Source organism: Falco rusticolus, chromosome 11, assembly GCF_015220075.1.
Source record: "Falco rusticolus isolate bFalRus1 chromosome 11, bFalRus1.pri, whole genome shotgun sequence".
NCBI classification, from domain to species: domain Eukaryota; kingdom Metazoa; phylum Chordata; class Aves; order Falconiformes; family Falconidae; genus Falco; species Falco rusticolus.
In genome coordinates this window covers 16,604,819-16,631,768 of record NC_051197.1, presented here as the reverse complement: position 1 = coordinate 16,631,768, position 26,950 = coordinate 16,604,819, and the positions used below count along the sequence as shown (strand labels likewise).

The 26,950-nt window shown below is 43.5% G+C and overlaps 1 protein-coding gene across 2 annotated transcripts in view; it reads left to right on the top strand.

Annotated features, from left to right (window-relative positions):
- The window catches only part of SYDE2 (synapse defective Rho GTPase homolog 2), a 30,504-nt gene extending 5,140 nt beyond the window's left edge, over window positions 1-25,364 (top strand). For both annotated transcript variants that reach the window (XM_037404586.1, XM_037404587.1), the window contains exons 3-7: window positions 7,524-8,623; window positions 11,356-11,482; window positions 16,917-17,098; window positions 17,970-18,201; window positions 22,857-25,364. In XM_037404586.1, the coding sequence (XP_037260483.1) occupies window positions 7,524-8,623; window positions 11,356-11,482; window positions 16,917-17,098; window positions 17,970-18,201; window positions 22,857-23,359 (2,144 nt within the window). In that variant the 3' untranslated portion in view covers window positions 23,360-25,364. The remainder of the gene's footprint in view (window positions 1-7,523; window positions 8,624-11,355; window positions 11,483-16,916; window positions 17,099-17,969; window positions 18,202-22,856) is intronic.
- Window positions 25,365-26,950: the final 1,586 nt, after the last annotated feature.

Here is a 26,950-nt window from a genome sequence, read left to right as displayed (position 1 = left end):
TATTAAAAAAAAACAAACAAAAATAAAGCCACACCGAACAAAAGTAAGCGTAAAACCCCCAACCCTTTCCAGAGAGGTATTATTTTTAATTAGTGATGTGTCTTACATTATCTTGACCTTAACTCTAGTATCCTGTTGAGAGTTAGAAACAGTGTAAACTTCAAGACACAGGGAATTCCATGTTCCCCGGTTTGGAGAAAGTTCACCTTTTCTTTGCACTGCCATTTAAGAGCCTGTATTTCTGTGTGGCTCAGGAGCGAGGACCTGAAACGCTGGCTTTGGAGCCTGGAGCCCACGGCTGGGGTTGGTCTCGCCATCCCAGCAAGGCCCTGGCCCCGCATCCCTGCCGGCCGGCAGCCGCTGTGCCTGGATTCCCAGTGCGGAGATTGCTTCTGGGAATGGGGCTTGTTTTTAAAGGCACCAGAGCAACCGCTGTAAACAGCGGAACAAAAAAACACTTGGTCTTCTCTTCTGGGAGCTCACATTTTGTTCTTTTTGTGGAAGTGCTGCAGATACAAGTGTATTTTTAGTTGCAAAGTGTGTTAAAGTTGTCGGGTGTTTATTTAGAAATAGCTCACTTTATTGCTGCATGAAATACTTAGACCAGTTGTATTTGCTTGCAAGAGGGATGGAATACCATGTCATTAGGTAGATTTTTTTGTCATCTTTGGATCTCTAGGTGCTTTGGAGACGTCAATAAGCATGGTTATTTAAGAAAGCTGTATATGTGTATCCTGCAAGCTGTTTGAACCCCCGTTTAGGTGGTTAATCTCTCAGTATATAGGTGACTTTTTTAAAAAAAATCAATCTCTTTATGTAAGAAGAAAAAGGTCAAAATTGTTTTCATACTGAAGAAACGTTTATTTCTCAAAGCAAAATTGCCCATTTAAACTGTCTCGTGAAGCCAGGAGGAGTGTTATATATTTCACTCGATAGGTTTGTTATGCAGTGAGTTAATTAAGGTACTTTAAAAGCAGCTTTCCTTTTGCATGTATTGAATAGTGATCACATTGAATAGATTAATTGATGATGAAGTGGACCCCTGCTGCTCAGTAATTGGCTTTATTACGGAGAAGTGGCTTAGTTCTTCTTTTTAATCCAGTTAAGGTATCTACAGTTATTTTCAGTCAAATTTAAAATGACAGCTCATCCATACAAAATCGCTGCATGAAGGGCAACATGGCCAATTTAACTTTGTGTTAGGAGCTTGTCTGATTATACAACCGCTATGAAATAGCTGTCTGCAGAGAGCTGGGTATGGTAAGCAGTAACTCCTGACAAATAAGCAGCAATAACTCCTGACAAATAAGCAATTACTGCTTTGGGGGAAAGTCTGCTTACCTTCCTTATTGATAGGAAATTATGTATGTCAATATTGGTTAACATTAGAGTCTAAAGTATTAGATCTTGGGAAGGGTAGACAGAAAATGTGGGGAATATAAAAGCCAGCAAAATATCTTAGTTGTTCGTTTTGTCATTTGCTGTTTCCTTCTTTGGATAAGGGAATCAATTTTACCTTCCAAACATTACACGTTGCTGCCTTATTTGGATTTCCCACTTAGTAGAGGGAAAATGGTCGTGGATTTTTTATTTTTAGAGTCTCATTATTAGACAGAAGATTAAAAAAAAATGAATGATAGAATTCAGTTATTGGGGGAATCTACAGCAGCGAGTAGATATTTCTATAAATGTTATCAATAAGATGGATCATCATTGTAGAGGTGCTAATTTGCTCCATAGTCTTTAATTTACACCATTAGTTCCTGGTGTTGATCTGGTTACTTTCTACAGTAAATGCCGTTTGTGTTAATAGGATTTGTCAGGTAATTCCTTAATGAATAATTCTAGACATGATGGCTTTTAAAAAGAAACTGATTAAAAATAAGGCGCCCCTATAGCAGAGCTAGGGGAAATAATTCATGTATTTTGTTTGTAGCAAGGATATCAGAGGTAAGAATAAGAAGGTAACTTGGTTCCGAGTTAGTAATGTAGAAACATAGTGCCAGCTCTTGCTCTCAGGTCTGGGAGGAGTTTAAGTGGAAAAGGACCCTGGGTCTCCTTGCACAGGCAAATGGTTATGATTAGAAAATAGGATTTTTTTTTTTTAAATAAATACAGCATGAAAAATTAGAAATATAGTTTTTTTGCATATGTAAAATGTTAAAGTAAATTCTCTTTACAGCTTTTCAGGGTTGAGCTCTAACTGTATGTTTTTGTAGATGTATCACCTGCAAAATGTTGAAGAAAACCAGCCCTTTATAATGTTGGCCCCTGTGACAGATTTACGTTGTGGAGCTCGGAATAGTGCCTTCTGAAGAATTTGTAATATTTTTGCTTTTGGTGAGGATTACTGTTGGGATTAGTGTCCACCTAGTCAGTGGAATCATGTCATGTGTCTGTACCTTGAAGACATCCTGGTAGGACTTACACACTGTAGGTTGCCAGGCTCTGCACTGTGCTTTTGCTACTGAAAATGTACATGTCTTGGCTATCTGGATGGAAAATCCTGGTAGGAATCACCATAAACAGGTAATTTTTTCCCAGTGTTGTAGGAAGTAAAGATTGATGGCATATTCCTGCTTAACCCCATTACATGCCAGCTGGAGCTTGGTTTAAATCACACTAAAACTACATTGCTCTTCTCCACTGAGACTGTGACCACCATCCTGGTTTCCAAATACATCTGTTGGGGCCAATGCAGGCAAATATTTTGCATGCTTAAATGTTGCAAATAAGCTCCCAGCAATATACGTATACTGGGCAGCAAATCCTATCTACCAATTTCCTTCCACACGTTGCAAATACTATTTGCTTAATTACTTTTTTCCAGATGGAAGATGCTTTGTGATATAACTCTTTTCCACGTGCAAGGAGCTTTGGTTTAATGATGTGGAAAAGCATTCGTGCGAAATATTTGTGTTATATTTGAGATGCCAAAATGGTTTGGTGTGTGGCAGAAAGGTCCCTCTGCTCCCTCTTTCCCCTGCAGACCTGAAGCCAGTTTGTCGATGGGCTTTTGGGGAGTTTGTGTACCTTTTGAACGTCAAGGGCTTATCCATGCATGTGTCTTTGATCCATGGAGTGCCAGTGCCATAACGACCTGCTGGTGAAAAGCAAAAGGGTGTAGCTTTTGTGAAGTGGAAGCAGTAAATTTAAAATAGCTACTGCCTTTTTCAGTTTCTGATTTGTGTCGAGTAACTGTTTATATCTTCTGACTAGGGAAATGGGGGCAAAACTCCTTTTCATGCCACAGAAGACACAGCGAGGGGAGGAAATCTTGGTGGGAGCAGCCCAACTGGACAGTGCTTGGCAGCAGCCACACAGCTGCCGCTTGTGTCTTGGTGGGATGCCAGTGTCTGAATAGAGCTGACTGGTTTACGTGCATTGCAGAATCATTAGTGTTTAAAATATCTGCAACAAACTCATGCTTGTTTGTAGATACCGAGCTCTTCAAGTCCGGTCAGACATCTAAAGTACTGTTACATGTGCTTGTTCTTCTCTCTGATGAGATGCTGCTGTCGAGGATGCTCTGAGGATTGCCACTGTGATGAAGAGCAGGCAGTGGTCAGCCCTGTCACCTCGCAGCAGGCATGAGTCTCCAGAGGTTATGCTCTAATCACCTCCTGTTTCAATCAATAGGCTATTTAAAGCAATTTATTTTATATCTTTTGCTTCTGTAAAAGTGATCCCTGGGTTGATGGGTTTATCATGACTTAATTAATGTCAGTGTGCATAGCATTTGAAGAAAGCAAACTACCTTTACAGAGCTCTTGGAGGTAATTTTTGTGTGTGGTGGTTTTTTTGTGTTTGTTTATTTTTTTTTTAACCTTTTTAATAATTTCTCCATTCCCTAACTCTGAAGCGGTCTGGAGAATGGTAGGGAAATTAAATTACCTATCAGGTTTAGTTTGGTGGAACTCAGCATTTCCATTAGCTATGAGAGTGGCCAATTGGGACTTTACAGCTTTTCTGAGGAACTTTAAAATGACTCAGAAACCCTACCTTAAGCGATGAGGAATGTAACACGTATAATAGGGTAATCAAATGTGTCTGTAGAATAGGATGTGTTGCTGGCAGTGGGTATGACTGTGATATATGTGCCCAAGCACATGTAAATAATGTTAAGCAGGGTCAGACGAGCTTTTTTGCTGTGCTAGATCACTACATCTGTCTGGCAGGCACTGTGTCGTATGTACTCAGACAGTTTGAGTCCTCTCTTCCCTTAGGGCAGCGTTGTGTTGGGCTACGGTCCGGTCCGTCAGCGCCAGCCTGCTCGACCAAGGGGGCCGCAGCAATTGCCCTGCAGAGCAGACACCTGGCCGGGTGGGGTGGGAGAGGGGGTCTGGGTTTGTGAGGCACTGTGGGCTGTTTGTGTCTCTCCAGCTCTGTTTCTTTGATCATGAGAAGGCTTTATCCTTTCACGCAGCCGTATCGCTGAACAAAATAAGAAGTGGCTTTGCTAGTCAAGCTGCACAAATAGCTGATGGAAGCAGTCACTTATGATGTTGAGTCCATTTGACTTGGATTGCAATTTTTTTGCTGTATTACTCATGCTGGTAAAGTTTCTGGAAAGCATAAGGTAAATGTAGTAAAGATGGTATATCATGGAACAGCTCAGGCTGGACAGGACCTGGGAAGATAATCTGGTCCACCCTTTGGTGGGAAAGGGAGCCTAGATGAGATTACCTAACACCCTGTCCAGTTCCATCTTGAAAACCTGTAGTGATGGGGACTCTACTATGTCTCTGGAGAGGCTGTTCTAGTGATTGAGTGTTATCATTGTAAAAAATAAATTTATATATACACACACACACATATAGTCAGCTGTGTACATAAAACTGACCATCCCCTTGCTGGTCTGGTAGTCACTTACACAACAGGTGCCTCTTACGTTTCACCTCTTTCTACCATCCTGCTGTAAGGATATTTTTGAAGTTTAACTGCTGAGATGGGGTGTGTGGTGGCAGAGCGAGTGGGGACAGGGACAGCGAGGAGCCTGTTTGCAGCACAGCCTTGCAGCTTGTTCAAGGAACAAGGCACAGCTCAGTTCCTCCGGCACCCGTGTGGGAAAGCGACGTCGGATGGGTAGGCTGGGAAGCGACGTGTTCCCAGACTGTGCTACAGCTCCTTTTGCAGCTTATTCAGAGTAGTCATGTACACTCTTTAAAATTGCATGCATACCTCAGCGCATTGCTGGCTTTAGTGGAACAGCATGTGGCTGAACGCTGGTGGGAATACCATCCTGCATAATACTCGACTGTTAAGTTTCTCCCAGCCACATATTTCATTTTAACTGGTTGGTGCTGAACACAGCAGAAGTCGGACACATAAAAGTCAGAATGTTAGATTGACTCTTCAGTTTTAATGAGCTGGAGGGCAAGTTTAATTTGCTGGCTTGCTTTTCCAAGCCTGTGCCAGAGACTTTTGACAGAGAGGGAAGATGAATGTTAGCAGGCTGCGGTGTGGCACGGATGGCTACAGAGCACTCCAGGCCAGCCCACCCGTGGGACCGTGCCGTGATTTGCAGTACAAGGGAAGGCTTTGTCCGCTTTTATCAAACGCCACATTTCTAACTAGCTGCTTGCCAGAAAAGCACAGCAGGCGTGCTAGAAATAGCCCTTTCTCTGCGAGGGAACTACTTCCGTGAGATGCAGGACTAAATTCGTTTTCTTCTGTCACTCTGGAAAAGATTCTATGTACTGTTCTCCGTAACTGAAACTTTCCCTTATAAAGATACTCTTCCAAGCAACTATCTGCAATGGTTACTGAAGGCAAACTTCTGCTGGGACCAGAACTAGTCTTCATAGGGTTGTTGGGTTTTTTGCAGGGGGACAGGACAGGGATGGGGTCAGACCAAACCCACAACAAATCACTTCGGTCAAAGACCAGATCGCCTGATTTGGCTGTATAAGTGAAGTATAAAAAGTAAGTTACAGCTAAATGGTGAAAATTAATTTGGATGAACAAGGGACTTGTAAAAATCACTAGATGTATGGTGATTTGGACTTGAAGTTTAGAATGCAAAGCAGTAAGCCTTTGAGAAATCTGTAAGAGAAATCTCTGTGAAGTATGTCTTGCTGGGTATCTCATGAAACCAACACTTTTTTCTGTTTATATGCTGTAAATTGACTCTCCCTTTCCCTGTCTAGGAAGCGGGGGGATGCCAGGCAGATAGGGACGCTGGAGCCTCGATGTGCTGCTGGGGCTAAGTCCACCAGGCAGGGTTGGTGTGCTTGGGGTCTCCACAGCACCATCACCTGCACAGGGGAGGCTACGCGGGTCCTGTTGGGAGCTGCTAACGATTGCAAAGTGCTGAGTACATGGGGTGGTTATTGCTAGCAAGAACCACTGCTGGTTTCCCAAGGGATAGAAAAGTGACTCTAAGTGGAAGTGCTTATATAATTTTATTAATATCTATCATTCTAACCTCAGTTCCCCTCTTGCATGCTTCATTAACTGGTGTAAATTCATTGCCTTTCCTACGGTCATTACTGCCTCATGCTGGTGACAGTGAGAAAAGCTTAAGCTGTAACTTGGTCTCTGGATTTCCTCGACTGTTGGAGCACGAGGTGAACAGCAGGTTCCTGGACTATGTGCAGTGCTGGCTTACGTCTGGTTGTGTTCCTTAAATAGTTGTCTTTTACTGCTAAATTGAGAGAATCTTTTTTGCTCTTTAGGATCAGTGCCTACTGTTGTTTGGTTTTTTTTTTATCTTGAAAGGTGGGTGATTTCACATGAGATCGTCACTTGGGAACCATGTACTTCTAAGCTCTGCCGTAGGATGGTTGTGCCAGGAAAGATGGAAACTTGCTGGCAGGAATAAGGCAGTGCAGGGTGCAGCTTTTGGAAGGAATAAATCCTCGTGTTGTGCCGCCTCCTCCACCCTGTGGCAGAAAGGAGGTGCTGTGAGAAATGGAAGAGGTGTGAGGCACTGCCTGCACCTACACAGGAGGGATTTAGGGCTCTTTGGGATAATAGACTGACATGCACAAGAGTAGCCATATTCTTTACTAGAGATGAGTGTCTGTCTTCTGGACCTAAGAGGAGTGGGCAGTGCTGATGGGCTGGCTATGTAGCTAACTGCTTTGTAAACAAGGCTGCATTTGCCATATTCCAGTGTTTTCCCAGTTAAGGCTGATTTTGTTGCACCTGTGCCGCAGGAATGCAGCCATGTCTGCTTGTATGGGAGATACAGCACAAACGGATCGAGCTGAATGTAGCGGGTGAGATAGCTCATTCGTTTATATGTAGTTTCTGGCCCTTTCATCTCCGTAAAGCAGAACAAATCTGGCTTTTGACGATGAACTGCCAAATCTGGCTGAACGAGTCAGCAGAGCGCAGTTTTCTGAATGCTCGTGAACATCTGACTGACTGACTGAACGATGGTTGACTGATTGAATTGCTTTTATCAAGGTATGACAAATCAACATGTTTCCCCTAGTTCAAGATTTATTTTCTCATTGCTGTGAACTACAGTTACCGAGTCGTTTGAAAATGACTGTTCCTTCTTTTTTCCTCTAAAGGGTCTGGAGTTGCACTTGCGCACAAGGCTGACATACCCTCAACAGAGGTTTCTCCTCCAAGTCCCAGTCCTCTGAAAAAAAGCGGATCAATCAACTGGCCTTTCCCTGATAGAATTAAATCTCCCAGGACTGTGAGGAAGCTTTCCATGAAAATGAAAAAGCTGCCAGAGCTGAGCAGGAAGCGGAGTGTCAAGGGAGCTTCAAGCCATACTAGTTCAGATAATCCTCCCCCCCTGCTGAAGGGTAGCTGCCAGGATACAAGCCATACGGTGTCTTTGCCATCTTCTGGAAACTCAACCACAGCTGCCAGCAGGAATGTGATAAGTCGTTACCACCTTGACAGCAGTGTGTCATCGCAACACACCTACAAAAAGAAAAGCTCCAGGAGCTCCAAATCCTTCAGCAAAGGTGGTTACCTCAGTGATGGTGACTCTCCTGAGCTTATAACAAAATCAGGTAAACATGGGCATGAAACCAAGTGTGGGAAAGGAAAGGAGAGCCTTCCAAGTAACAGCGGTAAACCAGAAATAGATATTGACGCCTTCAGACACTACAACTTTTCTGATCAACCCAAGTGCTCTCAGTACATCTCTGGACTCATGAGCATTCACTTTTATGGTGCTGAAGACTTAAAACCACCAAGGATAGACTCAAAAGATGTCTTTTGTGCAATACAGGTTGACTCAGTAAACAAAGCGAGAACAGCCCTGCTTACATGTAGGACAACATTTCTAGATATGGACCACACGTTCAACATAGAAATTGAAAATGCTCAGCACTTAAAGCTGGTGGTGTTCAGCTGGGAGCCCACCCCACGGAAAAACCGGGTCTGTTGTCATGGAACCGTGGCTCTTCCCACTCTCTTCCGAGTGACAAAGACGCATCAGCTGGCTGTCAAACTGGAACCGAGGGGGCTGATTTACGTCAAGCTGTCACTTATGGAGCAGTGGGAGAACTCTCTTGATGGCCTCGATGCAGATCGGGAGCCCGTGATGTTTGGGGTAGATGCTCGGAAAGTTGTAGAGAAGGAAAATGCGGGCTTGATGGTGCCGCTTCTGATGCAGAAATGCATTCTGGAGATTGAAAAGAGAGGCTGTCAGGTACTGTGCGTATTTTCATCTGTTTTGTTAGTATTTCTGTGTCAGGATAGCTGCTGTTGGAATGTGTGAGCAGTGAGTGGGAAAGGGGAAATGAAAAACACTTCTACGTGCCCCTTTTTTTTCATTTTTGCTTTGCAGCTCCTGTTTGGTGAACACTAGTCATTGTAATGTGGGAAGAATAACAGGACTGTGTGAAATCAGTGCTTCCAACTTGGCCTTTGTAGAGGAGCTGTACGCTTGCTCACAGGAGATGCTCACAGTAGTGCTTTAGGGCTAGGGGTAGTGAAATGAACCTGCAGCCACCAGCGTGCAGAGTCACCCTCAAAAAGCAGAGCTGAGATGAGAACTTGGAAATGCTTGATTCCTGAGGCATGGGTAACTCTGTAAGGACATGTGTCTAAATGCAAAAATTAGTGTAATGCTGCCTCCTACCCCAAACCGAGGCATTGTGTGCTGCGACACAAAGCGATGAGGGCAGGTCTTTTGACAAAACTTTACTTACATGTGTGCAGTCTCAAGCCGACATGCCAGAGACTTATCTCTGCCCTTGCTTTGTGCACAGCATTAAGCTGAGGAGGAGACTCTGAGGGGCTGAAATAGTTGTTTCCCCATGCCACTGCTCCTTGTCTTTCTTCAGGTTGTTTTCAAAATTAGGACAGGAGGTGAATGCTGTAAAGCAGCAGTGCCCAGTGCCTTCCCTTCATCCTAATACAGTTTATTGCTTGATACAACCTAATGGACAAAAATACGTGTGAGAAACGAGGTATGGAAACAGATTGCCAGTTATGGATGCTAGGCAAGAAGTCTGTTAGGAAGAATTATGCACAGTCCTGAGGTCAGATGTTCCCCTTGGCAATTAATTTGAGACTGGTGGGAGGACTCTTGCATGCTGTTCCACAGCATGTGTGAGCCTGCAGTTTCTTTTACACCTGTTCTTGCTCAGGTGAAATTGAGAAGTAGTCACACCTACCACTGTTACTATTTTAAATTGCTGACAGGTTGGATATAGTCCCAGGTGTTATGAGATTAATGCTGATATTTATAACCTAGGTCATAAAGTATAAAGAGAAACAGTACTTCTATGTGATTACTTTGCTGAAAGTCACTACTGATAACTGTATGTTTCTTACTGTGAATGCTTCCCCTAACATAATGCAAATCAGTGGAAAAGAGAAGTTTTATTCTTTCCAATGTATGTGTCCCATGGTTTCAGCTTTTTATTTTGGGCTTATTAGCACCTAGTCATGCAGATGGTATTGGGTAATCAAGGCAACATTGGTAATGAAGTGATTGGGATCTGAATTGTCTGAATGTACCTGGTGCTTTTGAGCATGAAATCTAATTTGTGTATTTGCACAGGGAGAACCAAAAATGCGAAATATACTGTTAACTTCTCTTTTTAACCATGTACTTGTCAGATGGTTTTGACTTTCCTATAGACTGCAGACTACTGTCAAGATGTATTATCTCCACCTGAGTTTCAGATGTGGCATTAGAAAATTTTAAAAGTTCAAAAAAAATTTCTTGGGCAAATACTAGAATCATATTCAGACTTGGGGAAGAGGGAGTACAAATTACATTGGGTAACTTTCCATTTATTTAAACAGGAAATAATATATGGCCAGACAAATTCTGTTGTTTGCAAACCTAGATGCACATAATCTAAGGGGGTTTTGGTTTGGCTGGGGTTTTTTTCTTTGTCTTTTGAGTCCATGGTAGTTTTGGACTAACCGTTGACTGCTCAGTACAACTGCCTATAAAGCTCATGGAAATAAAATGAGTTATGTTTAAGATTTAGTTCCTTCAGATCACGAGTGCTTTGTGTAAATGGTGTTGGGGAAAATGAAAAATAAATTATCATAAAATGCAAAATCTGAGTGCATGAAAGCACACGATTTAACTAGCAATTCAGTCCAGGAGCCTTGTGGGTTTCATGTTAAATAACCCCTGTTTTGCATGAAACTTTTCATATAATTTGAAACATGTGGAAGTCAGCATCTTGTCATCTTTAAAACAGCATAATATAAGTGTAATAATGCAGTATTCACAGTTTTCTTGCAACTCTGGTTACTGCAATAAAATAAAAAGTATATTTTGTTCAATATATAACTTAATCTTCTAGGAAAAATGTTTTTGCTTGTTTTGTTTGTTTTTTTTCCAATTGGTTTAGATAATATGTTCTTATTTTTAGTAGATAGTTGGATGGCTACTTTTTTTTGCTAATGATTAATAAATGTATTTTGGTATACTGTAATTTGGTATACATAAAGCTCAAAACACTTCTCATTTCTTTCTGCTGAAGTTGCAGTTCTATCTTGTATTATTAAACAGTTATACTAGGATAAATAATGGTGATCTGACTGAGTAGGATAAGAAGAAAACAGATGTTTCACCTATATTTCTTTGTTTCCTGAGTTTGCATAAAAGCAAAGCAGCAAATGATTCAAATTTAAAACTCATGTTCTGTTGATAAAATACTGCTCAGTGTGTTCACTGTTACAGAAAGCATCAGTGTTATTCACTTACTGCTCAACAGTCCTGACTGTGTCTCTTGTGAAACGTTTGATGCTGTATGTATGTGACCGTTTGGTGTTTGCAATGTTTGAGTTTCCTTAACGTATGTTTCCAAACAGCTGTTTTACTGTGCTTCCCAGGTGAGACAATGCATGATGTCAATTATTAGTCCCTCTGCAGGAAAATGACTGATGTGGGGCCGTTGTTTTTGCTTCTAGGTGGTAGGCCTGTATCGGTTGTGTGGCTCGGCAGCGGTTAAGAAAGAGCTTCGAGAGGCATTTGAGAGGGATAGCAAGGCTGTTACTCTCTGTGAAAGCCAGTACCCAGATATTAATGTCATAACAGGTAATACACTTATCTGGTTCTCTTTTAATGTAGAATTGTGCCGTGTTCCTAACGTACCTTTTAAAAGGTGAAATTGTGCTCTGAACTAGTTTTCTGTTGTCATTGAACAAGCTGTTCACTGCTGCTTCGTGTTGCTAAAAGCCAGGTGACGGTGAGTGCTGTAGCCTTGGGGGTGTGCAGCTGCGAAGCAGCAGTGGTTTGGAGGGAGGAGGGTATGGAAGGAGCCGCTTTCACTAGCTGCTCTACCAGTTACAGAGGGACGTGGAAGTCTGGAAGGAGCAGAGATCCCCTCAGCTGTTGGTTTGTATTGGAGCACATCCTGAAACACTCGGTTGTGATCAAGCACATCCCCTGCGCTGGATGCTCCACAACATGTGATCCGAGGGCCGTCTGGGATCGACCCGTTGTCCTCCCTTTTCTGTTGGAGATTGCAGGGTTTTTGGAAACAGATTTCCCATAGTCTTGTGCAGGCTAGTTAGAGCTGCAGGGAAGTGCCTTCCTTTGATCATTGCTTCTTTTAAAACATCATTAAATAGCAGCTTTCTCCTGCTCACCAGAGTGGCCCTTTACTTGCTGACACCAGGCAAGGGTGAGGAGCGCTGGGAACACAGGAGCACTCTTAAGAAGCCTGTCTGCATCCACACCAGCTCTTTACACGAGTGTCTTCACTAGAGTTGCACCGCACAACAACAAAGTTGTTGAGGTTTGTTTGGTTTGCTTGAAAGTGGAGCGGTTTTGTAACTATTGATAACTTGTTATGTAAGCCAAAGTTGATTTAATTTCGGGTATCGCCAAGTAAACCAATCACTCCAGGAAATTAGTTGGAAGCATTTGTTTCCTACATATCCAGGGATGGAAAATACAGCAACAGTAGTCGGGGTATACATTTTCTGTGCCAAAGCCCTTTCTGTAACATTCGACATCTGGCTGTATAGGACAGTCCCTACCCTGTTTGGTGATTTATTTCATTTCAGTGTATTGGGAATTAATTTTGTTCATTACACTTTATAATTATGCAAAGTGTTATCAGAAGTTACTACTCGGCGACGTTTACTGAGGTAGAGCTTTTGGTTCCGAATGTGCAGCTAGTCAGTTTGCCCTGCTTGCCTTGGCTGGTTTCGCTGTCGGGTTCGGTGTTGCTCACAAGCAGCGATGTTCTCAGCAGCAGAAGCTTGTGTTTGTGTTTCACCCTGATGGCATGCACCCTTTATAACCAGGAGGTGTACAGTGAAAGTAAATAGTATAAAAACCTTTTACACTGGATAATTTTCTCTCTTTACAAACAAATTCAAGAAGAAAAAGCAGTGATAACTTCTAAGATCAGATTGTTCCATGAAATTATTGAAGTCCTGTTTTCTTCCTGATTTTTGTAAATCAGCTCTGAAGGGCAGAGGGGTGAAACCTCTCTTGCTTTCTGCAAAACATTAGGAACTGTCTGATGCTGATTTGTAGGCAAACAAATGGCAAACTGCTATTTGGTTAATGTAAACTTTTGGATAATGGAAAACTTCATAATATTTTAAAATCTTAGAATAATGAAAGTGACATTGCACTCCCATGCTTCAAGTAATCATTACAGTAGAAGAGTATTCGCAGAAACTGTTCAGGAGTGTCATGGGAAGGTGTGTGGGAAATTAATTCTCATCCATATACAAAACAGCCTGTAACATTTCATAAGCACTTTGGTTTTCCTGAGTACATTGTACGCTTGGAACCAACCAGAACTGGCTGAAACTGAAGTCTGAACTGCAGGAGAGCTCGGTGCTGATGCAAAGCCCTGGAAGGGCAGTGGTGCAGCCTGACTGATCTTTCCATCACAAGTTTATGATGTAGTAGTTAAATAGAAAAGTGTACTTCAGTTTTTTAATACATGTTGCTGCAGGCGTTGTTGGTGATGGTGGATTTTTGTGTCCGTGCAGGTCCTGCTGGACTCTTGGGTCTTTTTTTTTTTTTGATTGTACTACTGAAAGGTAGTTTTTTGCATCCAGAATTTCTGTTGTAAGAGTGAAAAGACTACAGCCTTGGTGTCTGTCTTACAGAAAGAATACTGGGTATGCTATTGTATATGTTATACTGCAAGAGTTTACTTACGTGCTCCTTACAAGGAGAAGATAGTTTTAAGAAATTACATTTCCAAAACCTGAATTCTTTCCCCTGGAGCCCCGCAGCTGTGCTGTGCGGTTGGCTGCAGTGCCTGCGTCAGTGCTGTGTTGCGAGGACTGAGCGCAGGGACCTGCGTGAGCTGCGGGGGAGGGGTGTTTGCGCCCATAACTTCTGCTGACCAAGATGCAGCCCGCTGTAATTACTGCAGAGAGTGTGGTCTGGGTTGAAAGGGGAACCTGCGGTTTTTGCTGACAGACCTGAGGTACTCATTGTGTTTAGCACTAGGAATAAAAGAGCCTGCTGAGCTCTCTTGCGTGTCCTTCGAGAGGTGGGTTGGGGCGGAATGGTTTTTCCCTGATGTTTTACTACTGTATTTGCAATGCCGAGGCTGATGCACGTGATTCGTACTGCTGTGTATGCCAAAACATGTGTTCCATAAAATATGAATCCTCAGCATAAATCTTGGCTGATTTGAAGAGAAGTGCCGCCTTGTGTCCTTTTTGAAATTTGAGTAGCGCTCTTTTCCAAGAAGATTAAAAAGATTTGGTTGGGGTTTTTTTTGACAGCTCTCCAAAGACTGAAGAATGAACATTTAATGATTAAATCTTGACTGAGAAATGCTCTTGGGATTGGCACAGACTTACGCACAATTAAGTGTGCTCGTGGCTCGAACTGAAGCGTGCAGCCCGTTTTCAGAGCTGACCAGTAGTCATGTTGTTGCACCGTGTCTGCTCGCATCCACGTGAATTCATATCTCTGCATAAAGTATGCAATACTGTTAACAGTTCAGTGGGTCAGAAAAATCAGGAATTAATGAAGTGGATGGCAATTTCTGCTCGCTGTCTAAATTTGTTGTATGTGGCTGTGTCAAGGGGAATGTGCTAGTGGGCTGGCAGCAGTGGGAAGCATAGATTCATGGAAAAATAACAGCAGCCTCTTACAGGGCTAATTTAGCTGAGTGAATAGCAAAAGGATTTAGAAAGGCCAAGGGGCATTCATGGCTCTCAAACTATCCTGTTATTCAGGGCTAAACAGGAGAAAGTCCTTTAGCAGGTGGTAGTCCTATGACTGTGGATGCTATTACAGGAATTCCTACTAAATGATTATTAATAGACAGTTGTGAGTGTTTCAACAGTATAAGCTGATTTGATTACGATGTACCATTTCCTACTGTAAGCTGATTCTGATTTCAGCCTCCCCCTCCAAAAAAAGCACAGCTGAAACAAATACCCTGCTAAAAGTCAGCATTTCTTGCTAGCATTTTGCTTACAGAAGAGGGAAAACACCCCAAACTACATTGTACGGCACCAGCCTCAGCCACGTTAGTCTCAAATATTTTAACCAGCTAATCCACGCCTGGAACATGGGCCTCTAAAATTTGAGGAAGAAATAAAATTTGTTGGGGGGGGAGGAGTATGAGTTATTAAGCAAAAGATAGCCACTTAAGTGGAGCAGTAGCAAAAGCGACATATTCTTTTTAAAACAAACAAAACCCACCAACCACCAGAGGGAATATGTTTTTAGGAAAATATGTTGATGGTTGTTCGCATGCTTTATATTCCTGATGGGATGTTGCCATTTTAAGCACGGATAGAGCTGTTGGGTGCTGGTCTGCAGAGAGGTTTTCCTGGCTGCCCTGTGCCTTGTGCTGCAGAGCTCTGGCTCTGGCTGCTTTTTGGGTTAGCGCCGCTCGTGCGATGTGGCTTCAATAGCAGCGTTACTGTTAAGTGCGGCATTATTTTTAAAATAATATTTATACGGGAAGGAGCTAACTTTTACTTGCATTCTGCATGTGAACATGGCTGTGGAGGGGGAAATGTTAACTTTCATCCTCTGTATTTTTTTAGAAATGACCTCATGACAAAGCCTGCTGTTACACAGCTCAGTTTACTGCTGGGTTATGAAGACCGAGTTTACAAAAACTGTTGGGCTGTGAAGTGGCACAGTGTGATGGTATTTGCTGTGGTTTGGGATTTTACAAGGCTATGAGGAGCGCGTACTGAAAAATCTTCTACTTTTCAAACTTCGCCTTTTTGGAGGACAGGCTGTTAATAATGACAGTACCTGCTTTCAGAAAGTTTTGGGATTTTTTAATCCACCATTTCTTCTTGAAGTATTGGAATTCAGTTGTGATCTAGCTAAAATGGGTAGATATTTGTGGCACAGAATGCATTTTTTTTTTAGGAAAATAAAAGCTGCTGGGAGGCAGGCTTGTTTCCTTCAAAGCTTTCTCTGTCAGTTCTACTGGATGTGTTGTTGCTCCTGGATAGCATCCTGCTGTGTCCTTTCTAGAGGGCTGCTGTTAAAAGTTTTAATGTTTTGGGTCTTTTAATGGTTATTGTTACAATCCCTGCAACCCCACTCAAACTGAATATCAGCCAGCCTCTAAAGCCAGCCTACAAGAATGCAAATGCTTATTCCTTTTTGTTGATTTGCACCTGCAGAAGGAATGGGGGTTAAAGAGGCGCTTGCCTGGTGGTTGCATCCCCCAGAAACAGCCTTCCTCCAGCATGTCCCCAGCTCCTGGAACGGTGTGGTGTGGCTCTGCAGCTGGGATGGCTCAGCGCGTGGTGTGTGAGCTAGTGTCTCCTGTGTACGTGAATTACATTTGTCACAGCAGAAGCGTGTGGTGTGCTGGGGGTACAGAGCATCCAGAGGCAGGGGGGAGTTGGTGTTTCCCTCTCGAGGACATCTGTTTGGTTTGTGCTTTGGGAGGCAGGAAAACTGTGTGCTTCACCAAACATGCCACTGGCACTGGGCTGTTTGCTCATGATTTTACAGCTGAAAACAAACTGAACAGAAAAATTAACTGCTGGTTGTCTAAAGGAGGAGGTGCCACCAAGCTGAGGACTTTGGTGTTTGTAGGAGCTCCTTTCCTGTGATAGGAAGTGTCCTGTTGAGACACTTGGGGAGAGGGACCTGGAGGGATGCTCGCCCTGTGCCCGGTGTGCCTGCTCCTGCCCAGGCAGCAGCCCCTGCACGCACCCCTCCGGTGGCAGCGCACCTCCCTACCCCTTCGTTTGCGATGAGCTGCCTTGCGTGGGCTTGGAGAAGCTGCCAGGACAAGGGGTGCTGGTGGCCCCGGCCTGGGGGGGACGTTGCAGGTAGCCCCTGCCTCTTGGCTGGCCCCGGGGAGCCCTCATGTGCCTGTTGCTCGCTGTGCCCTTTTGCTGTCCTCCCCCCGCCTCGCTCCCGAGTGCAAGGTTTGTCGCTGACACAGAGGATTTTCTCATGGGACGGGAGAGGCTGTGGTGCTTTAGTGCTCCCAAAAATAATTTGAAAGGGAATCTGCAGCTTGTTAAAGGCAGGTGTTCTTGTGTCTCTTGTGAAGGTGTGCTCAAGGATTATCTGCGAGAGCTACCCTCTCCCCTGATAACCAAGCAGCTCTACGAAGCGGTGTTGGATGCCATGGTGAAAAATCCCTTGAAAATGACAGCAAGTGGTTGTGAGAACGACCCGAGTGACTCTGAGCACACAGCAGCCCTTCTGGATTGCCTGCCAGATGTTGAGAAGGTGAGCGGTATTAGAGGGTTCAAGTAAATTGCATGCTTCAGAAAGTAAAGGAACATTTTCACACTGGAGATGGAATGTGTCAAAATGTGTACACCTATTTGGTGACTTAACAGTCCACTTGGATTTTTTGATGCCCCACGTCTTTGAGAATACTTCCATGCTGTGATTAATTGGAAGGTCTGCATCGCTGGGTTTACTCCAGATTGCATTTTATATTGTCCTGTAAAACTGAATGAAAAGCTGCGATTGCTACTTTTACATTGCTCGATTGAAGATTATTCCTGTGTGTTGTCCTGCTCCGTTTCTGTGAAGGTCTCCGATGTATGTATGCTGTAATTACACGGACAAATGCATTCCTCTTTCCTAAATATGTGCAATAAAGCCTTCACTTCCCATACAGTGTAATAGTGCTGTGCTGTTACGTGCCAGATTCACCTCCGTGCAAAACCACAGCCCGTTTCTGGGGTGAGAGAACGCGAGTACCTGGAAATTACCTGGAAGCTTGTTCTGATGCTGAGGTCATATTGAGGGTTTCTTTATTTTCTGATGTGCCTGGGTCATCTGGGCAGCTGCTGCAGCTTCTCTCCCTTCCCTGATGTCCCCTTTCCACTGTGAGAAAACTCATCCATGTAAAACTGAGGTCAGGCAAGAAACAAGCTGAATTTTACCAGAAAAGCTGTCTTAATTAGTCTGCTTTGGGATGGTCTAGTACAGCTTTTCTAATTCAGCATTTAAATGTTCCATTGATGGGTGCTGGTAGAAAAAACGTAGCGATCAGCCTTGATCTTGCCCCTCCAGAGCAGTGACATTAGGATGTCAACACCCCCTTTGTCTAGCGTTTTGTTTCCTGAGTGGTATTTTGTTCTTTTAGGCTACCCTGAAGATGCTGTTGGATCACCTGAAGCTGGTGGCTTCTTACCACGAAGTGAATAAGATGACATGCCAGAATTTAGCTGTGTGCTTTGGGCCTGTGTTGCTGAGCCAGAGGCAGGAGACCACCAACCATAACAACAGAGTCTTCACGGACTCAGAAGAGCTTGCTAGTGCCCTGGACTTCAAAAAACATATAGAGGTTCTTCACTATTTACTCCAGCTGTGGCCAGGTACGCTTTCATGAATCTGATCAAGGGAAAATGTCAAACCACTACTGCTTGCTTTTACTGTGTGACAGTCTATGTTAATTCACAGGATGACTGAGCAGCATCAGAGTTCTTAAAACATGTGGTACTATGACATCACCTATTAATGTAAAGAAATCATGACAATTTTATAATCTACTCTTTGTATTTGGTCACTTTGTTTAATGGGAAGTTTGTCGTTTCAGTTGCTTTCTTACCAGATGGCAGAGTTTGAGTATGTTAGAAATGGTGATGAGTATTTTATGTGAGTAAAGACACTGGAAAAAACAAACTTAGTGACAGTAAGGTTTCCGCATCTGAATTAAGTGGTTTGGGGATGGATTTTTTTTTTTCATTGTGCGCCCCCGATTTGACCATTCCGGTTTATCTGTGTATGGAACTCATTAGTTGTTTGGTCCCTAAGATACCTGAAGGGTTACTTTATTTCTGCCCTTGTAATTTGGCAGAGCTGGGAACATCCTTACAGTAAGACCTGTGCAAATTCTAGTTGTTTTTGCAGAGCTTTGTATAAGGAAAAATGTTTTTAAAACAAAATGCAACAGAAGACCCAAATGAAACAAACCACAAAACCCAAAGTAAAATACTCTTAAGTACCTTTTAGCTCTCGCTTCCGAACTTGAGAGGTTATGTGCTTTTGCACAATTTGGGGTCAGTTCTCGCTAACAAGGGAAGTGAAATTCTAATCTTCCTAATAAAATAACAAAGTAGAAGTGAAGGTAACTATTTCTGCTAAGATTTAAGATGGGAAATGATTGCCCAGTATTCATGTTTCCCCTGGTATTCAGAGAGGCGTAAGTGGGAATAGTCGGGACGACATCTGGAGCCCTGGGTTTCAGCCTGCAGGGAACTCCCCGGCGTCGCTGCCGGACCACAGCCTTCTCTTGCACAAGCGCGGCCTGAAGTCGGAGCGGGCAAACGTGTAGCAGCTCTTCAGTTAACGGGGGGAGTTTGAGGGTCGTGCTGTGAAACGACTTAATATTGGATCTAATGAGTTTAGTTTTGTTTTCGGGTAGTCTTTGGCCAAGCAGTGGAAGGCTATGCAGAAGAGGGGTCTGCTGTGCTCTGCTGTGGCTTCTTCCTTTTTCACAGTGGTCTGGCTAACTGGTGTGGGGAACTGAGCTGTTTGGTAACTTGAAGAACTTGATATCCACTTCTCAAATCTGAGCAGTGTAAACCCTTTAATTCTTGAGGCTAAGAGAAGATTCAGCTCATCTAAACAGCTTCTCAGTTGTTCCCTTTTGTAACACAATGATTGCTTCTGGGAAACCGTGGCATTTCTGCACCAGCTGATGTGTGAAATGGAATTACAGTTAATCTAAGTGAACAATACGTATGATTTTGTTTGATTTTAAATTTATTTTATTTTTCTTTGAAGAGGTCTGCTTTTTGTGGGAGACCTGGGGTCACCCAGGAAACATGGAGGGTCGTGAAGGGCCTGACTTGGCAATACTGCATTGGAGCCAGCTGGGTGGGCTCTGCTGCTCGCTGTTGAGGACACAAAATATTCCCCAATGCATTTAAACAGTGTTTGGGAAAAGGCTCCCGGCTCCAGCATCCCCTCTGTTGCAAATATTATAAAGAGCAATTGCCATTCTTAGCTAGGTGGTTCTAGAAGCATTGTATTCTGGAGGGCCCAGGAAGGGCTCCTGACATGTAAGCATGCATTGGCAAAGACCTATATCTGGCAGATTCTATACAATAATTAAAAAAAACCAAGCAACCACCTGTCTGGATTTGTTGCCTATTCCTAGACACGAGGTATAAATGAGTGTGCACTAGCAGACAAAGTGCAGGATAGTCATGTGAATGTGTAGTCTTTGTCTTACCAGTTCCTAATCAAACTATGCAAGATACATGATCTTGCTGTTAATTAAACAGGGTTTTGTGATTACAAAAAAAGTAGAGGAATCTGCGCTGTATTGTTACACAGGTCATCTTAACAGTCTCTGCTCTACTTAGCCAGCAATATTTGTTAGTTTTTTTATCTAGAGATGTTTTTAAAATATTTGTAAGGTGGGGTTTTTTGAGGTCTTTTTGGTTTGGTTTTTATTTTCATTATGAGAGAGAAAACTTTTTTCAGAAGGTTTAATCCTTTCTTGGGTAAAACTATGAAGTATCAGGACAAGTGAAGTAAATACCAAAGAGTTGACTGTGAGCTCGCTTGACCAGCCCAGCATAGCTGCCAGGTTTGTGAATAGCCCCCTGAGGTCTTTCAGGTGCTTGAACATTTCTTGCGGTATATCAGGTTATCGGATACTGATTAGTTAAAAGAATATTCTGGGCAAGACAGTATTTCGGCCATCGTGGGCTGCTACGTCATTCCTCTTACAGCAGTTTGCACCCAGGGGGTATCGCTAGGCTCCTTCCTACTGCCACAAACCTCGCTGGTGAGAGCTGCTGTGAATCGGGGCGTGCTGCTGGTTAAGGGTCAGTGAGCCCCTGCGCCTGCCCCCGTCGCTTAGCAGTGGGAAAGGTGAGTTTGGGAAAAAAGTCAGTGTAGACAACTAGTGTACTGGAGCGCAAGTCTCGGTTGTGTTGTCCAATTACAAGCAAACTATTATAAATCAGCTTACAGGCATGGGAAATCAGGCAGTGCCAGCCACTGCCCTGGTGTTTGTTCAGCTGAGCGGGTGAGTTGCTTTCCAGCACTCAGGCGCAGGTGCTGGAAGGATGTCACCGGCAGGACAGCTTGAAGAGCTGCTTGTGGGCGATGTAAATGGCAATACTTTTAACATTTTTTCCATACTCTGCTGACCTGCTGGTGGCCGTGCCCTGGAGTCACCTCCTGTAACAGCTGACCCTGCAGCTGTGGCACATACACGCTGGCCACGCTCACGGTCAGCGCTGCTGGGGTGCTGCCGGCGGCTGGCTCTGCTTGCTGCAGCCTCACAGAAACCTCCTTTGCCTGAAAATAAGAGCAAGATGGAGAGTTGGTTTGACATACTGTGCAGCTTCATGGTGGGCTTGAGGTGATTGAGGACACTTGTGCTCCCTAGTCAGCTGCAGCTGGGCAGCCCCAAAGCTGCTGACCACCAAAAATGAAAAGCAGCTTTCAGTCAGGTCAGTGAGCCCGCACAGGAGAGAGGGGGAACACGGGTGGAGGAAGGGGAAGACCAAGAGCTGTCTGGGCAGCAGTAACTGCACAGGAGCTAATCCTGAAACCCTGGGCATGGTTTATGGCATGGCTGCTGTAGGGAGCAAAAGCAGGTAGGTGTACCTCTGCCCACAGGGAGCACGCACCACGGTAGAGGGGGCAGGAGTAGGGTTACCAGTAGTGTTTTCCTTCACCTTGAAGAGCAAGCCAAACACTATCCCTTGGTGTGCGAGAACTGTGCAGGACATTGTGCTAAAAGGGAGGTAAAACAGGAATGCAGAGATGTGAAGCAGGTGAGCACCATACAGTGTAAACAGAACAGTTGGACCCAACAGAAGGGTTGCAGTCAGGTCCCTTACGTTTAATCTTCTGTAGATTGAGACAGCTTGATAATCAACACGTTGTGCAATACTTCAATTTCCGTATTTTTCCAATGGAAAACAAATAGTCCTTGTTAGGTTAGACCATGTAATACTGGCAAGTTATTGTTAACCCATGGCCCTCCTTCTTAATGGAGCATAGTCTGAACAGAAGAGCTTTTGTTACAGCAAGGGGAGTGGGGGCAGAGCAGTGGTAGTTATTGCATGTTGCTTGCAAGAGGTAAAGTGAGACTAAAATCCCCTGGAGAGACCTGTAAAGCAGACCCAGAAAGAGAAGCATTGGGCACGTCTCAGGACTGAGCCTTTGTATGTGTGTGCGTGTGTGCAAGGAGAGACTGAACTGCACGGGTTTGTGTGCGCTGCTTTTTCAGCGGTGAATGGGAATAGAAAAATCTCTGCTGCTAATTAGAAGAGGTAATGGTCTGTATAAAAGCAAAAAAAGCTTTGCAGCTCAGATGCTTAATAAGCAAGGTGGGTAAAAATATTTGTACTGTTTGCCATAGGAAGCCGGTAACAGTGGAGGAGGCTTAGTAACTCACAGTGTATAATCGTGAGCTCAGGTAACACTGCCATCAAACCTGTTTGAGTGTATGTCTGACACGGGGTTGTGGCTGCTTAGAAAAGTTAATGCAAATGAGCTTCTCTAATAGCGCAGAACGTTAGGGCAAAAGAGAAGTGCAAGAGTTCAACTCTTGGTGTGTCTTCAGCTTCTCTAGGTGTTTCTCAGCAGTGGTATTTTTGTGTTTTAACCTCTTTTGCTGTGCCTGCTTTCTGTTACTCCTTTAGCCTGGACAAAGCGTGCGAGCTGAGCTGTTTGCTTTTCTTTGACCCAGAGCCGGATGGTGATTAACTTGTGCAGTGAATTTAATCGGTGCTCTTGGAGTTTCTACTTTTGGACAGGCTTCTCTGTTGCAATTTGAATCTGGCATGAGTCTTGAAAACTGAGCTTTTATGGTAGTTTTTCTAATTATTTTATATCAAACAGTGGCAGAAAACGTAGCAGTGGAATGTATTGGCTGTAAGCTTGCATGTATTCATGCATGCTGTTACCGTGTGACATCAAGGGAGGACAGTGGACATCTGTCATGGACTTTTCTTGTTGCGGCACGGGTTCAGTCCTGACTAGTTTAACTTCTCTCTTCTAGTACATCACTGGCCTGCAAAAGAACCAGCACATCTGAATGCATTTCCCGAGCACACATCCTCCCAGAATTACCTGAGACCCAAGAGGCAGAGACCTCAGATGCTGAATCTAAGCGGTACCGAGATGTCTGGGGTGCTCAGACCAAGGCCAGCAGGTCTGGACAGCCCATCAAGCAACCGCTATGCTGGAGACTGGAGTAGCTGTGGGGAGAACTACTTCTTAAACCCGAAAGACTGCCTGAGTGAAGCAGATTATGACGACGTCCCTTCGGAAGATACAGAGAGCGGGGATGACAGCAGCAAAGCTGAGGAGTTGGATGCCCCAGTGGGACAGGTGCCACCGGTCCCCAGGGAGCACGCCTTCCAGAGCTATTTGACAATGCAAGCAATAGACTCCGCCGTGGATCACAGAGCAAACCTCAAAGACCTGCAGGAAAGTATTGATACTCTGATAGGAAACCTGGAAAGGGAACTCAACAAAAACAAACTAAATATGAGTTACTAGATCCTGTCCTGCATGATGCTGCCTCCTCACGCCTCTGTGCCCCGCATCAGGCTTCCCACAGCGGTGCGAGGAGTGACGGTGCCCCTGGACACCTTGTAAGACCACCTTGCGTTAACAAATTTTAAGCCATTCCGTTACGTTGCTGCCTCTTGGTTAGAAGGTGTTGGCCTGATTCAGGTGTTTGGAGGCAAAGCTTAGCGACTGTGAGGTAATTCCACATAGTGGCATCTCTCCCTGAAAACACGGTGCACTTAGGTGGTGTGGGCAACACCTGGGGGAGGGTGAAGCAATGTCTCTGCTGTCAGCGGTAGCAGAACTCCTCATTCCTGAAATCCTGGCTCCGGTACAGATGTTCCTCTTGGCAGAGGATGAACGCTGCTTGGCCTCAGTTTTGCAGCATGGACTTCAGATAGACTTGTTTTACTGTATATGCAATGGCTGCTATGAAAAATGCTTTATATATATATATAAAATATTTATATATGAAGTTTTAATTGTACAAATATTAACGTATTCCTGCATTAACACTTTTCAGTAATAATTTAAACAAGCAAAAATTAAATATTTTTCTAACCTTGTTTGTATATATCTGTGTATAAATGTGCATGTGTCTGTTTGTAGCCACCTTTGGACAGGGGAGGTCTCTCAGAATTACGAAATGTCCCTGTTTCTAGGAAGACGTGTTCAGTGATGCCAGGATGAAGTTACCCCTTGGGTAACAGAGTGTTTGATTTACGCACAGAAACACAGCCAGAGAGAAAGCAGGGTGAATGATTAATATAAATGACCTTGTGTGTTGCAGGGGCATTGGTTTGCAGGTGTTGACTATTAACTCTCTCTCACACAGACACCCCCCCCTTCTCATTTTTTCCCCCCCCTTTTTTTTTCCCTGTTTTTTTTGTTTGTTGGTTGGTTTTTTTCCTCCATGGTTTTTCTTAAATATAAAGAAGGTTTGGAAGGTATTTACTTCTAAAAATAAATGGTTCTTGTTTGTCCTTGTGACCTATTAAATTATTCGATACTTATTTTCTTTCCCCTTCAGAGTTTTATGTTATTTTTGTTGAGGTACCATTGTCTGGCTGCTGGTAGTTAGATGTTCAAGCCCTCTCTGAAGGGCTTTGGCTCTGGAGATGCAGGATTCAAATTCTTTACAAAGGCAGTTACTTTTTTTCTCTTGAGTTGTTTTTTGTTTGTTTGTTTGTTTTTTTTTAAATCTCCCAAAAATAGAAACCTGAGTTGTTCCATGAGGTTCGGTGAGTTGAGTGATGTTACTCCTGGGGAGTTTGGGTGGGATTGCAGCTCACTGTGACCTTACTAAATCCTGCTATCACCATCTCGGATCTGTAGTCCTTTATGGTGAGCAGTTAAATTTTTCGTGTTAAGGAAACACATTCTTGGTTTAATTAAAAAAAGTTACCAAATCATACACGGATGTTTCGATAGTCCCTTTAACCAAAAGGCAATACAGAGCCATTCCTTGTACTTCACGGGTCACCCCTGTGAGGAAGGGGGCACTGGGGCGGCGGGGGGAGAGGGTGGTGTGTTTTGAGAGGACGAACACCCAGTCGCTCTCAGCTGGCTGGGCAGAACTTAATTCTCCTCATCTTTTTGGTACGATGTTGGCATCCCGCCATGGCTTTCCGTTCACCCTGTGGGTAAGTGCTTTTCTGCTAACCTGTACTTCCTTATATTGCTTAATTGAAGAGTTATTTATTTACAGTAGTAAGGAATTAAGAATCGCTATGGCATACTTCACCCCTCTTTTCTAAGGAATTATTTTAGCATGGTTTCAAATGGTTTATTCAATCGCATTAATTTATTTTTTATGTGTTAAAAGATGCAAAACAATTATTGCAATATAATGATAATGTATGAAAATGTAAATTTAACCTGAAGCATTTATCAATAAATCGATGTATTTTTTTAAACTTTTATACCTACAGAATGTGCATACATTTTAAACTATAAAGTTAAATTCTAAATAAAATTTGAATTAAGAACAAAATTTGCCTAAGCCTAGTTAGTGCTTATTTAAACCTGTCTGAGCTGGTCCCATCCATCTGCACAGGCTGCACATGTGAATTAATCATGTGAATTAATTCCATAAAGACATTGAGCTTCTCAGAAGATGCTTTGTTCTGTTGTCATTTCTAGATTGAGCCAGCATTTCGTTACATAATTTAAAAGAACACCAGGCCACTACTTAATTTAAATTCAAAAGGAATAATATTCTAAGGACATTGTCAAACCAGTGTTGTGGCAGCATTTCTTCTTCTGTTGCAGGATGCTGATGCTTTTGAACATAGCCTGGCTTCTGCACCGGGTGTGTAGATGTATTAGCACTGGTTAAAAGTTGTTTGCATTTATACTTATTTGATGAATGGTATGTTAAGTTTTAATTGTCTATAGTAATCTAGATGATGTAAATGAGCATCGTTAGAATAAGCGTGAACTTTTCCCACAGGAGGGTTCTGTAACTCAGTACAGCAGTGCACTGCTCTGTTGGCTTCAGTATTTTAACCTTACAACAGGGGAAGTTAATGAGTTGACAAACTGTATTAATGTTAATCTAATTAGTTAATTAAAGTGTTGGTATTGTTCAAATGAAACATTTGCTGTTAATCTAGTTATAACAACTTGTATTGTTTGTAGAACATGTTGTGTATTTTAGAAGTCCTCTCCTAAGGAGACGTTTTCCAAGTGGTATTTTTGTTATATGTTGTCCCTTACATATATTCTTATAGATACTATTACATTTTGTAAAATTACTTATATGATCCAGTCAAGATGCATCCTTCTCATGATTGTTACAGACTCTCAAGGAACAGGATTATTGTGGGAATCGCCCTAATCTAGAAATTGGGAGATTATAACAACCTGCTTCTACTAAAGTAGTAATGAACATTTTTTTTCTTTATACGAAGGAGCAGCCTTGGGCTGCGTGTGTTTTGCAGGGCAGAGCTCCTGTTGAAACCCGTGGGCACAGCCAGGAGCTTCTCTTACTGTACTAACCTTTGTTGTTGCCAGCTTGGTGTAGCTCGGTTTGTCAGCAGGAGCAGCTCCTGCTGGAAGAGGTTAAAAGCAGAGGCAGAGCCTGCAGTTGAGTTCAGAGAGCAGATGTCCTTGGAGCGTATGGACTTCCTCCAGGTGTGACCTCTGCTGCTGAGGTAAAGGAAATGGATGTAGATGCTCTTGCAGAAACAGTTCCAAGACTTGCACCAAAATTGCATACAGTGTTATACCCAAGTACCGGGCCAGTGATGGCCACATGCTGGGCTGGGTGGCAACCAAGAATTGTAGTTTGTACTCCCCAGGGAAAAGCAGAAATGCATCTTTTGGCCTGTGCTGCTCTGCTGCCAAGTGTTAAGGGTACGATAACCGGGGTGGGTCCAGGAATGAACCAGGCCCATTCATGGAGCATTAATCCACTGCCGTTTGTTTGAACGGGATTGTCCAAATGCTGCTTGTGCTGTGTGGCTGACCCAGCTGACACCAAATCCCTTCTGCCCCTTTCTCAGCTTCCCACAGCAGCTCATTACAGGAGCACGCAAGAGGTGGTGAGGGGTGTGGGGCAGGGGGTGGCAGCATGTC